Source organism: Podarcis vaucheri (assembly GCF_965113315.1).
Source record: "Podarcis vaucheri genome assembly, chromosome: 16".
Taxonomy (NCBI): domain Eukaryota; kingdom Metazoa; phylum Chordata; class Lepidosauria; order Squamata; family Lacertidae; genus Podarcis; species Podarcis vaucheri.
This window is the reverse complement of record NC_138754.1, coordinates 3,802,418-3,816,762: the sequence shown is the minus strand read 5'-3', so window position 1 is coordinate 3,816,762 and position 14,345 is coordinate 3,802,418. Positions and strand designations below refer to the sequence as shown.

The window sequence follows — 14,345 nt, the reverse complement described above, 5'->3', positions numbered from 1 at the left end:
CCCTAGAGTCGGACACGGCAGGGGTACCTTTACCTTTACCCAGCTTGTTTTAGATGCCCGTTCTAATTTGTGAGTGTGTTCCATGGCGTTTCTCGCCTGTTCCATGGCGTTTCTTGAACTTGGGTCCCCAGCTGTCGTTGGACTACACCCCCCATCATCCCTGACCACTGGTCCTGCTAGCTAGGGATGATGGGAGCTGTAGTCCAGCAACAGCTGGGGACCCAAGTTCGAGAAATGGAAACACGGCTTTGCAAAAATGTGTGTCTTCAGCATAATGGCAAAAATGTGTCTCTTAGGCAAAACCATTTATTATTACTGAAGCACTGAATATTCTTTTCTGAAGGTTTCTTTTTTTAATTGCAAACTGACATAGAAATGTGGAGAACTGAGCTTAGGATTGGGGGGGAAACGAAAAACTTGAGGGAAACCAAAATCAACCACAGACATATTTTCCCATTAAAAGCAACCTCTCTAGCTAAAGAAAAGGAAGGAAATTTTCATAGACGCAAACTCCCTCTATTAAAGTTTGTCGGGCTAAGGGAGACAGGTCAGGAAATTATTATTATTATTTATTGAATTTATATAAAACGAGGGTGCACTGCAAACAGTGGCAATCAGATATCTGCTGATGGGGCAGGAAGTCTGCTGATTCAGGACACGAGGTGATTTATCACCCTATCTGTGGGTTTGGACAGAGCCTGGTGGCGAAGCGAGAAAGCTCTGCCTCAGCAAACCAGGACGGCGTTTGCTCAAGATTCAGAGAGAGTGCAAAGGGAGGACTTTTCCGCTTAGAGAAAAGGCGACAGAAAGGCGTGAAATAAAAAATTTAAGGTCTTATATATATAGTAAATGTTCCTCAACGTACCAAGCAAACACGTACATAAATATATAAACCACATGTCTGAAGCAGCACAGGAAAACAGCCCTGGAGCCATTTTTACTCCCAAACTGACCAATGATTTCTCCGCAAGGTCAAGGAAAATGGAAAAGCCTCCCCATTGTCTTTTCCTTCACAAATCCTGTCTTAAGGGTATGTCTGTGTATGAATAGGGTGAGCCTGTGACCTGGCTCAGGAACTAAGTATTTATCATTACAAAAGACTGGCCAGGCTCCCCAGGGTATCCAATCAAGTGAGCATTAACAGGTAACTGGCCAGACAGGAAGTAAACAACGCACTCAGATTTCTGTTGTAGACCACCCTTTCTGTGATGTAGGTATGATGCATCTGGGGGGGTGGTCTTACTCTACACCCCTTCTGTGATGTATGTATGATGTTTCTGGAGGTGGTCTTGGACTCCAGGGCTGTCAATTGAAAACGTCTATTTAAGGGCGGGCACACCTTGGTTCTGCGACCTCCTCTTTCCCCTGCATGTGAAGGGGGCACCCTGTTGCAACAGTTCAATAATGATCAGGCTTACGAGCTGCTTTGCTTCTCAATATTCTCTGGTTGGCCTGTTATTTTCTCTGACCGATGGAGAACCTGCAAAGGACTCTTGTGTCCCCCAGAAGGGAATAAGGGCAGATTTACGTTTATTACAGGCAACACAGTAGAAGCTTTGTGAATTAATGCTGGGCATAAAAAGGTAAAGAGACCCCTGACCATTAGGTCCAGTCGTGACCGGCTCTGGGGTTCCGGCGCTCATCTCGCTTTATTGGCCGAGGGAACCGACGTACAATTTCCGGGTCATGTGGCCAGCACACAAGATACACACAATAAACCGTATAGAAGAAGAGTTTGTAAGCACTCAGATGCCACGCTTTGACAATGCGCCCAGCGCAGATGGCTTTTTTCTTACACAAACCAACAAAGGGAGGAGGGGGGGGGATAAATCATTATGGCAACTGCAAATAAAACAGTGATTGTCAAAAGGAAACAGAGGTGCCGCTCACCCTAGATTTCATCCCGGACATGAGCTCCAGGCAATGGTCCCAATCCCAGGTATAATAATATATATTAACCACTGTGGTTATATGACAGGTTTGGAAAAGCACTTTGCTTGTGCTCAGAAACACTCTCATTCTCTCCCCCCTCCAATAGAGCATATTTAGGAAAAGGAAAAAAAGATGGATTCAGCTGCCTAGGATTTTTTCTTCTTTGATTTCCTTGCTGGAAAGATGCTTCCAGGTCTGAACTTTCATGAGACTGTGAATGTAAGAAGAATCCCCAGCAGGACATGGTGGATCCTGCCATTTGTCTTGGGCATCCAGTAATCAATGATAGACTGCCTTTGAAGCTGGAAGTTCCATCTAACTGGATCAATTTTAGATACTGTACCGCCTTTCCATATATCAGGGCAGGCAGTCCTTTTTCAGGCCTAGGGCCACATCCTCTCACTGGGAACCTTCTGGGGGCCAGGAAAAAAGAGAGCGCAGCGATGCACGTGACTCTTCTGTAAATTTGGCTGCCTTCCAGACACAAGTCAAGAAGTTTCTACATGCGCACAGACCTCCATCTGGCAAGCAAGAGGCATGAGCAGAGTTCAAGGACACATTCCAGCCAGGCAGAAACACTCAAGGAAGGGGTGGAGCAGGGCTGGTGAGGGGTGTGGCCTGAGGAGAGTCCCGAGGGCCGGATAGAGAGGCTTGGGGGCCGCATTCATCTGCTTGGCCTGAGGTTCCACATATGCTTAAGGGGTGGGGAGGGTTGCAAGGGTGGCCAGAGACAAAGCCACCAACGGACTGATCCCCCACCAATTTGTCTAATCCCTGTCTGACGAGCAGGCTTAATTGAACCTCAAACGAATCTAGTTTGTCCTCAAACCGGCTTTCAGCAACTTGGTGCCCTCCACTTGTTGCGTGACTCCAACCCCAGCACATCTGGAGGGCACAAGATTGGCGCAGGCCTCCTTAAACAATCCTCTCATTGTTCGTTCCAGAAAAACAAGTTTTATAAACACAAAACAAAACAAAACACCCGTTTCTTATTTTTGGACCCCCTGAGTTTAAATAACAACAAGAACCCTCAGCGCAACAACTTTTTCTTGTTTTCCTTTTCTAACCCCTTCTCGCAATTACTAGGCTGCTTCATGGTGGAGAATCCTAAAACATCTGCCAGCTTTTCGAAAGCCACCGCAGGCCGGTTCAGTCCTTCCTGGAACCGAATCGTCGCTTTGAAGAACGCGGAGCCTCACCTTACCCTTGGGCAAAGAACCGCTCTTTGTCTCAACGGCAAACTCCCTTTGCAGACACGAAAAGTAACTGGAACTGTGCTTAGCAAAGGACCATCCACTTTGGGTTGACTTCTTGTTGTTGGCACCCGTCTGTCTCGAGAGACAATGGAGTGCCCCTCTGGGGGCGCAAAGTCAAACCACTGCATTGGCAGCACTGAAGCGACCTCCCCTGGGCGCAAGCTTGGGCAGCCGGTCTGGAGGTCCTGGGCTGCCCAGATAACAAGACCCTCCTCTCAGCCTTGCTGCTGTGGTCCGAATGAAACTCTAAACAATCACAAGCAATGCGCAGCTAATAATGTTCTAACAAAATATCTGTCACACGTGTTATTTCACAATTCTTAAACAGAAAATATGTAATGGAGTCACAGATAATGAAAATCAATCAATTTTGCATAAACAAAATTAGAGAATGTAATCAATCAGTATCAAAGAGGCAAATACAGTGGACGCTCGGGTTGCAAACGTGATCCGTGCGGGATGCACGTTCACAACCTGAAGCGTTCACAACCCGCAGCGACACATCTGTGCACGTATGGGTTGCAATTTGGCGCTTCTGCGCATGCGCAAAGTGCGATTTAGTGCTTCTGCACATGCGTGACCACCGAAACCCGGAAACAACCCATTCCGGTACTTCTCGGTTTTGCCGGGTGCGTAACCTGAAAAAATGCAACCTGAAGTGGCTGTAACCCGAGGTATGACTGTAATCCTTTCAACAGTCACAATCCTGTAACCGTGCGGTAATGGACGCTCCAAACGTAGAACAGTTTTTCCGGATAACAAACTGTTTCGATAGTAACTCTTCATCAGCTGGTGATGATATAACATATTTTATGTTTAAGAATTGTTGAAATAATACATGTTACAAATACTTTGTTAGAACATTACAGTGGTGCCTCGGAGACGAAAAGAATCCGTTCTGAGATTCTCTTCGTCTAGCGGTTTTTTTGTCTTGCGAAGCAAGCCCATTGACGGATTAGCGCTATTAGCGCTATAAGCGGCTTTTAGCGGCTTATCGGATCAGCTGATAAGCGGCTTAGCGGCTTAGAAAAAGGGGGGGAGGAAAAAAACCCCACAGGAACTCGCAAGACATTTTCGTCTTGCGAAGCAAGCCCATAGGAGATTTGTTTTGCGAAGCACCTCCAAAACGGAAAACTCTTTCGTCTAGCGAGTTTTCCGTCTTGCGAGGCATTCGTCTTGCGGGGCACCACTGTATTAGCCATGTGTTGCCTGTGATTGTTTAGAGTTGTCTATGTTGCAACACAGAGGATTTCCTTTGTTACATATCAGTGGTCCAAAGGAAAGCAGAGCAAGATGTTTGGCACCAGCAGGAACTACTGGAAGGAGGCATAGAAGGCACCATCCAACCATCTTAGGGACCCCACTACAGATTTGTGTAGGATTTACTCCTTAGATACAGCGGTACGTTGGTTCCCAAACGGCTTAGCTGACGAACAATTCGACTCCTGAATGCTGCAAACCCAGGAGTAAGTGTTCCGGTTTGCAAAGGTTTTTCGGAAGCCGAACATCTGTTTCAGCTGTCGGCATTGTTTTCGGGGCCAATCAGAAGATGCACTTTGTTTTCCAAACGTTTTGGAAGTCGAATGGACTTCCGGAACGGATTCCGTTCAACTTCCAATGCACGACTGTGTTGTAAACAAAAATTGCCCTTTTCCCTTATGGGGTATCCAAGAGCCCACATAGAGTCCTTACATAGGTTCCCTATTGGTAGGAGAAAAGAACAGAGGCCAAGCAGAGAATATCGAGACGCAAAGAAGCTAGTAAGCTTGATCTTTATTGATCTGTTGCAACAGGGTGCTCCCCTCACCCGCAGGAGAGAGGAGGGACCCAGAAAAATGGCGCGCAAGGCCTTATAAAGACTTTTGAAATTGCCACCCTATAGATCAAGACCACCCCCAGAAACATCATACATACATCACAGAAGGGGTGTAACCTAAGACCACCCCTCAGATACATCATATCTACATCACAGAAAAGGCGGTCTAAAACAGAAATTTGAATGTTGTTCATCTCCTGTCTGGCAGGTTACCTGATTGGATTGCCTGGGTAGCCTGGCCAGTCTTTTGTAATGATAAATACTTAGTTCCTGAGCCAGGTCACAGGCTCACACCTTATTCATATCTTAAATGTGCCCTGAAGACAAGATTTGTGAAGAAAGAGACAATGGGGAGGTTTCCCACTTTGACCTTGCAGAGAAAACATTTGCTCGGTTTAGGAATCAAAATGGTTCCAGGTCGGTCTTCCTGTGCTGATCTATGTACATGCTTGGTTGGTACGCTTGTGAACATTACCATATATCTAAGACCATAAAATTCCTATCACAGCTGTACAGACATATACAGTGGTGCCTCGCAAGACGAAAAGAATCCGTTCTGTGAGTCTCTTCGTCTAGCAGTTTTTTTGTCTTGCAAAGCAAGCCCATTGACGGATTAGCAGATTAGCGCTATTAGCGTCTTATCGGATCAGCTGATAAGCGGCTTAGCGGCTTAGAAAAAGGGCGGGGAGGGGGGGAAACCCGCAGGAATTCGCAAGACATTTTCGTCTTGCGAAGCAAACCCATAGGAGATTTGTTTTGCGAAGCACCTCCAAAACGGAAAACTCTTTCGTCTAGCGAGTTTTCCGTCTTGCGAGGCATTCGTCTTGCGGGGCACCACTGTATGTACCCGCTGTCCAAAAGACCTCCGTAGCTCAGGGGTCCAGAGTGCGTGCTGACAGTCCCAGGCTCAACCCCACATTGGCATAACCCTGGAGAGCTGCTGCTGCTGCTGCCAGTCAGTGCGGAAAAACAGGGTTGCCATATTTTGAAGAGCAAAACATGGACACAAAAGAGGACTATGGATCGCTATGACGACTCTACCCAAGAAAAAGATATATACATATCAGATATAGACATAGCTCAACAACTTTGGGCCAAATAATAATAAGGTCAACGTTTTCACTTTTTGAAATATAGCAACCCTATTAAGTAATATAATAATAGGGAAAATGTATATGCACACAAATATGGAGGGGAAGGCATGTATGTATGTATGTATGTATGGCTTTTTAGGACCCACCTTGTTGCTGTAATTTTAAGCTGTTTCAAACAGTTTTTAATATTGTGTTTCAATTGTTGGGCAGGCAATAAATTGTAATAGTAATCTATTTCTCTCATATATATGTATGTAGGTGTGTGTGTGTGTATATATATATATATAAAGTGGTACCTCGGGTTAAGTACTTAATTGGTTTTGGAGGTCCGTTCTTAACCTGAAACTGTTCTTAACCTGAAGCAACACTTTAGCTAATGGGGCCTCCTGCTGCCGCTGCGCCGCCAGAGCACGATTTCTGTTCTTATCCTGAAGCAAAGTTCTTAACCTGAAGCATTATTTCTGGGTTAGCGGAGTCTGTAACCTGAAGGGTATGTAACCCGAGGTACCACTGTGTGTGTTTGTATATTATATACACACACACACACACACACAGTGTGTATATACAGTGTGTGTGTGTGTGTGTGTGTGTATGTGTATAGACACACACACATATATATACATATATACACACACATACACACACATATATATATATACACACTATATATATATATACAGATATGATGCTGTACACACACACACACACACACACTCATATCCATCCTATTTACAGCTCCGCACCCAGATACACTTCCCTGCCCCGGGTGACACAATTTCCTCTCACGAGAGCGTCCCTTTTAAAAGCAGCCTATATACTTCTACTTCTATATATGGCGAGGCGGGTACCTGAAGGGCGGCTCTGCGGCCTCCCAGGAAGCTCTCCATGTCCGAGGCGGAGCTGGCGGAGGGGGAGGAGGCCGCCTGGCGGAACCCGCGAGAGGGAAGGAGGAGGAGGAGGACGGGAAGGGTTGCTGCTCCTCCTCCTCCTCCTCTCTTCTTTCTCCCGCCGCGGCCTGCTCCCCCTCCCCCGCCAAGCAGGCGCCTTCGCCGGGAGGGAAAACAAATCGAGGGCGGGGATCGCCGCGGGGCCTACATGTGGGCCAATCGTGTCGTGCTTGTGCAACCCAGTCAGATGGGCGGGGTACTAACAACAACAACAACAACAACAACAACAACAACATCGTTATTATTTATTACTATTTTATTTTAGAGCAAAAGGACTAGCAAGCGACCGAGCGTCTTTTTGGGTAGTTAAGCGAGCGTCATTCCCTCAGGGTGTTTTTTTTTAAAGGGGCGGGACACGTCGACCGCGCAGGGGCGCAGGCTGATCCTGACAGGCAGAGCGACGCATCAGTCAGAGCAGGGTGCGCACGCGCAGAAGAGCACTTGTGCTCTCTTCCGCCCCGCCTCTGCGCCGACAGTTGCTCGTACTTACTACAGGCGGCAGGGCCAGCGTGGCGTAGGGGCCGCGCCGTCGGCGGAAGTGACGAAATCGGGAAAGCGAGAGAGAGGGGCAGCCGCCATCCCGCCAGTCGCGGGTTCGAGTCCCACCGCCGACATTTCTGAACCACTGTGGGGTTGCATAATACCAAAAGCTCTTCTAAGTTTAGACCCGTTGAAATGGGTCCGATTAATAGACCTCGCTTAGACGCAATTCATTTCAATGGGTCTACTCGTTGGGAGTGCTAGCCCCCATTGAATTCAATGGGTCGTGAAACGTCTGAGTAAACGTGAATATTCGGGGCTGGGCTATATCAGCTCAAGCCAGTTGTAGTAGCTGACAATGCCCTGCTCAGCGTATGCCCATTTAAATTGATGGCACACCCATTGTTTTCCGTGGGTCTAGTCTTGAGTAGCACTTAGTTGCATACAGTATAACCCAATGGGGGGGTGTTGCAGCGCAACCGGGGGATGTTGCGGCGCACCCCATGCATACCCTTATTTCTAGGAGTGCGTTGTAGGAACGTGATCCTAGCACAGTTTACCTGAGAGCAAACCTACTTCTAGGGACGCGGGTGGCGCTGTGGGTTAAACCACAGAGCCTAGGACTTGCCGATCAGAAGGTCGGCAGTTCAAATCCCTGCGACGGAGTGAGCTCCCGTTGCTCGGCCCCTGCTCCTGCCAACCTAGCAATTTGAAAGCATGCCAGTGCAAGTAGATAAATAGGCGGGAAGGTAAACGGCGTTTCCATGCGCTGCTCTGGTTCGCCAGAAGCGGCTTAGTCCTGCTGGCTACATGACTCGGAAGCTGTACGCCGGCTCCCTCGGCCAGTAAAGCGAGATGAACGCCGCAACCCCAGAGTCGGTCACGACTGGACCTAATGGTCAGGGGTCCCTTTACCTTTACCTTTAAACCTACTTCTGGTTGCTCTGCAGGGCTGCAGCACACACACACAGTGAACACAGTGGGACTTAATTCAGAGTAAACATAAATAGGAAAGAGCTATCAGCTCACTTGGGGGGTGTCAGGGTAGGACAAAATGGAGAACCATGTCTGGAGGACAGGCAGGAAATAAATGTTGGTAAATGCAAGAAGTCCTTCCAGTACACTCCTGTGTGCATTTACCCCGAAGTAAAGTCCACTGAGAAGTACCTGGGAGTCAGGAAATGTGGTTTACTGGAGAAAAAAATCCCATTGAACTCAGTGGGATTTGCCTGTATGTATATTTCAGTGCTTACATGAGGCGGCAAATCCAGCAGCATATATTCTGAAGGCAATGGCACTAGCCTCTGAATAAACATAAATAAATCTGGGCTGCCCCGAACTTCCAGCTCTGCCCCTTTAAGACTCCAAACACCCTCCTTCAGAGCTGGCCTTTTGGATTCTAGAACAGAAGGGCTTTCAAATTTCCACAAACAGTAGCATCTCTTTGCCCAGAGAGTGGGTGGGTAATATTTTGTAACGAGAAAAAGGAAGGACGACGGGGAAGGCAGCAGGTACCGAATTAAATCTTTCTGGCATCTCATCCTTTCAAATAAAAAAAATAATGTTTTTCCCACAATATGTATTTCAGATGTGACACAATTTGGAAACAAAGAGTATTTGACATGGGGTAGAGCTTTCCCCTATCTCAGCAAGCTTCTGAGCCAAGTGAGGTGTGAGAAAGATAGAAAGAAATTCCTTGGGCGAGAGATCTGAAGCACATACACAGATGGGGAGTTCATCCATTGTGCCTCTGCATGATGTTTACCCAAGCAGTCTGCTCCGGAAGTGAGTCATTGTGACCATGCCCCTTTATGGGGCAAAATTTGTCCAGTAATTCCTGCAGAGCATACAAGTCTTCAAGGAGGGTGCCTGTCGCCCCTCTCTGTGTGTGTCTCTGCCTCTTTCCTTCTTTCCATCCAACCTCCCACAGGAAAATGAGTCCTCGTGGTCTGTACAGCTCGATTCAATTGCTGTGGGATCGCAGGAGGAATTTCCCTGTTGCCCTTCTGAATGAGTCACTGCCTCCACGCCCCCAAAAGCAAACCTTTCTCTCCCCTTGCAGTCTCCCCTTTGTGAGAGCAAAGTAACGCCTCCCATTTTAATTCGGAAAATAAGCGCTAAAAAGGTAAAGGGTAAAGGGACCCTTGACCATTAGGTCCAGTCGTGGCCGACTCTGGGGTTGCGGCGCTCATCTCACTTTATTGGCCAAGGGAGCCGGCGTACAGCTTCTGGGTCATGTGGCCAGCAGGACTAAGCCGCTTCTGGCGAACCAGAGCAGCACACGGAAACGCCGTTTACCTTCCCGCCGGAGTGGTACCTATTTATCTACTTGCACTTTGACGTGCTTTCGAACTGCTAGGTTGGCAGGAGCAGGGACCGAGCAACAGGAGCTCACCCCGTTGCGGGGATTCAAACCACCGACCTTCTGATCGGCACCACCCGCTATCAGACCTTAAAAAAAAAAAGCTGTCAGCAGCTTTGGAAAACACTGCCCTTTTGTTATCTGACCCTAATTCCTCTCCCTTTTTCCGGACCCATTGCACAAAACCCCTCCAGTGCTGTAAAACCTCCGCCCCAATAGATGTCTCTGTGGGGAGGAGAGAAGGTAAACAAGCCGGTGCAAAGTGACTCTCCTTTTTCTCCGCCAGGTCTCCTCTCTTCTGCACATTTGGGGAGAGAAAAAAGAAGGGAAGGAAGAGGAGAGGGAGAAACTTCGGAAGGATCCAAAAAGGGAGGAAGATTTGCAGAGAGAGAGAGAGAGAGAGAGAGGCCTTGGGATGAAAGCCAAAGGAAAGGTGAGCCAAGAGTCCCTTGTCGCTCCACATTTTGCCTCCTGCATTTGGATCTGCTTGATTCGGATCAGGGGGTGTTTACATTAGGATCCAGGAGCGGAGAAGCAGCCAGCCAGCCCCCCCTTGACCCACAGCCCCACTTTCTCGCCTTCTGCACCCGTCACTTTTTCTTGCAAAGCTTTCCCTAATAATATTTTGCCAGCCTTCCCAAAAAAAAACCCCGTCCTTTCCCCCCTTGTCTTGGACCCTGGCCGGCTGTCCTGGTTGGGTAAGGCAGACAGGACACGACCCGGTGCTACGCCACACAAAGACCCCCCCCCACCCGTCCCGGTCCTGGGTGCGAGTTCCTTTGCAAGATGGGTGTGTCCAGACTGGCAGGTTTGGCTTGCACAGCCCCAGACTCTTTAACCGGCTGTTAGCACACGCTCCTTGCCCTTAAGATCATTTCCATTTACAGTATTTAATTTGTTAAGCTGTCTAACTGGCTTGGTGGGCAGTGCTTTGCATTCACAAAGTCCTGGGTTCTGTTCCTGGTGGGCCTGAGAGAGTCCCGCTCTCTCAAACCCCGGAGAGCTGCTACCAGTCGGTGTAGGCAACACTGAACTAAATGGAGCAATTGCTGGCTTGGTAATAAGGAAGCTTCCCTGTGTTCCTATTCAGCCGGCTCTTTATTCGGAATCATGAGGACTAGAATCTTAAGGTTACTCATAATAATAATAATAATAATAATAATAATAATAATTTATTTATACCCCGCCCATCTGACTGGGTTTCCCCAGCCACTCTGGGCGGCTTCCAACAGAATATTAAAATGCAATAACCTATTAAACATTAAAAACTTCCCTAAACAGGGCTGCCTTCAGATGTCTTCTAAAAGTTTGGTAGTTGTTCTTCTCTTTGACATTTGGTGGGAGGGCCTTCCACAGGGAGGGTGCCACTACCAAGAAGGCCCTCTGCCTGGTTCCAAGGTCCAGTCCCCATTGGATTCGAACCAGGGGCAACCTAGTCCTAGCCTAACACTAACCATTTCACTGCACTGCCATTTAGCCCTAGAAATGTATTTTTATCTGTTTATCTGATTTCTATCCCGTGTTTGCTCCCAAAGGAGCCTGCAAAGCGTAATCAATGAAACAATATATAATTAAAGCGCTACAAAATGTAAAGTGGCTAAAGTAAAAATAACAACAATAATATTCAGAATTGAAACGTTGAAGGAGTGAGGAGAGTGCGCAGCCCATAGGTAACCAAGGTTAGCTTGCTGCTGCTTCTTTCCTCCTCCCTCCTCCTCCCTTTTTCCTTGTGTGCCGTGTCTTGCTACCAATCTTTGTAAGCCGCTCAGCTAAAGGGTGGGGGTTAAAATGAATAAATTTTGAGGGAACTGGGTGGGGTGGGGTGGAGAGTTATATGTTGCACCTCCAGCTGAAGGTGGATTTGCACCGATCCTGCTCTCCCCTTCACCTCCCTCCTGGGTTGTTTGAAACCCAGGTCCCAGCCGTTGCCTGGATCCAACCAGGCTGCAGAGCTAAGCTGTTTCCCCACCCCCAACCCCACCCTTAGGACCGGCTTGGCGGCTTCCCGCTTGCGAAAACACCCCACAACCACCACCCCAAAGCTATGCGACAACCACGGCAACTGAGGGTTCAGCTGACTGACGGCTGGCCATTCCCCTCCCTGATCGGGAGGGGAGCAGCTGGCTCTGCCCTCCCCAATTTACCTAGATCCCCGGCTTTCATCTAAAAAGACAGAGAGCTATAGCAGATCCATGCATTTAAAGTCCATTCATCTCCCATCTGAAGCATGTGACTTCCCCAAGGAATCCTGGGAAGTGTAGTTTCCAACCTCATCAAGCTCCAGCTCCCAGGATTCTTTGGGGGGAGCCATTCTGTGCTTTCCATTTATGGGCCAGAAAGGAAATATGGTTCTGTCCAATCGGGAGAGGAAAGAACGCTTCCAGCTGAGGGTGGTGGGGCCTCGGAGCGTAATATGGCCCTTGGGACCTCTCCCTGTGGCCCCCGGGGGCACACCCCTCGCCTGCCTCGCTTTGCACCCTCCCAGAGTGCTTTCTCCTGCTGTAAATACGTCATTCCACCCTGATCGTGCCTTTTACATGTTTGGATGGAGGAGAGAGAGAGAGATTATGTATGGAAGCCAGCCTACTGTCCAAAGGTACTCATGGCTCCACCCACTTTTACCTGTGGCCCCGCCCACCCCCGCATGCGGCCCCTGAAAGCCTGCCTGGAAGGGAATTCCACCCTTGGTTGGTCTGGAAAAGACCCACCCCGATTTCAGTCCTTGGAAGTGAAAACAGACATGGCTTTTAAATGAAATTCTTCCGTGGAAGCGAGGTGAATCATAGAATCATAGAATCCTAGAGTTGGAAGAGACCACAAGGGCCATCGAGTCCAACCCCCTGCCAAGCAGGAAACACCATCAGAGCACTCCTGACATATGGTTGTCAAGCCTCTGCTTAAAGACCTCCAAAGTAGGAGACTCCACCACACTCCTTGGCAGCAAATTCCACTGTCAAACAGCTCTTACTGTCAGGAAGTTCTTCCTAATGTTTAGGTGGAATCTTCTTTCTTGTAGTTTGGATCCATTGCTCCGTGTCCACTTCTCTGGAGCAGCAGAAAACAACCTTTCTCCCTCCTCTATGTGACATCCTTTTCTATATTTGAACATGGCTATCATATCACCCCTTAACCTCCTCTTCTCCAGGCTAAACATGCCCAGCTCCCTTAGCCGTTCCTCATAAGGCATCGTTTCCAGGCCTTGGACCATTTTGGTTGCCCTCCTCTGGACACGTTCCAGTTTGTCAGTGTCCTTCTTGAACTGTGGTGCCCAGAACTGGACACAGGTGAAGGTGTGTCCAGGTGGAAAAATCCAGGTGTTTCTCTTACCACCCTCTTCCCTTCTTTTTTTTATTGCCAGGATCCTGCTGCCCAGCTGATTTAAAACCCCTCTGGCTGAGCCGCTCTCTCTGCAAAGGCAAGCTGTCAACAACCCGCCAAACTCGCTCTAGAGACAGAGCAGCGTGTGAGCTGTGGTTGGCGGCGAGGAGAGAAAGTCAATATGCTGGGATGCCTCAGAGCGGAAGGAGAAACTCAGATCAGATGAAAATAAGATAGGGGACTGTTTGCGGTTGCCCAACCTCAAGGACAGCAAAAGGAGGGCGAAGGTTTGGAGCCGGTGGGGCAGAGTCCGTCCTAAAGGGAATAACAACACACCCAAATAACCTTCGTCTTCTACATTTGTCTTTGCTTTTTTTAAAAAAAAAATAACTTTTTTAAAAAGGAAAAAACCAAACCGTCCGTGCAGCAAAATCTTTGCATTTTTATCCTATTTTTAACCAGTTTATGGAAATTTACTTCTTTTAATTTCATATATATATAGGCGTGGGTTTCTTTGCTTTTTTAAAAAGATTTTTTTTGTACAAAATAAGGGAGATTTTTCTTTTTCATTTTTTAAAAAAAGGATCTTGAAAGATAATAATCCTTTGCGGATCTGGAAGCGGAGAGATTGAGAGGCGGCCGGCGATTGTGTTTCCTGGGTGTTAAATAATTAAATTTTTAAAGCCGAGCTGGAGAGGAGGTGGCGGAATTGATTTCTCTGTGGCCCCCACCAGAAGCAGAAAACGCAAGGGAAAAACCAGCCTGGGGGAAAAACATCGGTTTCTATTCTCATTTTTATTTCCGCCTCGTGTTTTCTCAGCAGTGCCTGACAGACCCCGAAAACAGCAGACCCCAAATTGTCATTGTGTCCCCCACTTTTAAGGTCTTTTACGGTAGCCTTTGAAAACGGGAAAGGCGACGCCGAGCGAGATCCGGTTGAGAAACAGAGGATAAATTGAAATAGGAATCTTTTCCCACCCGCTTTTTAAAAAAGTGTTAACATTTTCTACCACTTGGGAGTAGAAGGCAGGGCAGCGAGGGTAGAGGAATTGTACCTAGCAAACGCTGCATTTTGTCGAGGCGACTAGAAGTTTGCGAATCGCTTATTGATCCGGGGAAAGGGAGAGAGGTGAGTTTCTC

The 14,345-nt window shown here is 47.9% G+C and overlaps 1 protein-coding gene and 1 long non-coding RNA gene across 7 annotated transcripts in view; one reads left to right on the top strand and one right to left on the bottom strand.

Moving 5' to 3' along the window:
* PRUNE1 (prune exopolyphosphatase 1) overlaps window positions 1–14,345 on the bottom strand; it is a 113,166-nt gene that overhangs the window by 26,713 nt on the left and 72,108 nt on the right. The window contains exon 1 of one of the 3 annotated variants that reach the window (XM_082202268.1): window positions 6,947–7,224. The exons of 1 other annotated variant lie outside the window; for it this stretch is intronic. In XM_082202268.1, the coding sequence (XP_082058394.1) occupies window positions 6,947–6,985 (39 nt within the window). In that variant the 5' untranslated portion in view covers window positions 6,986–7,224. Of the gene's footprint in view, window positions 1–6,946; window positions 7,225–14,345 lie in introns of those variants that run through there. One more of the 3 variants, XM_082202269.1, reaches the window with a different exon arrangement.
* LOC309520711 lies at window positions 6,574–13,970 on the top strand. Of its 4 annotated transcripts, none has more exons than XR_014214324.1 (3): window positions 6,574–6,588; window positions 10,174–10,320; window positions 13,246–13,970. It is a non-coding gene; the product is annotated as an uncharacterized lncRNA (long non-coding RNA). The 4 variants fall into 4 exon arrangements; XR_014214325.1 differs by lacking the exon at window positions 6,574–6,588 and adding an exon at window positions 7,514–7,638; XR_014214326.1 differs by lacking the exon at window positions 6,574–6,588 and adding an exon at window positions 7,816–7,830.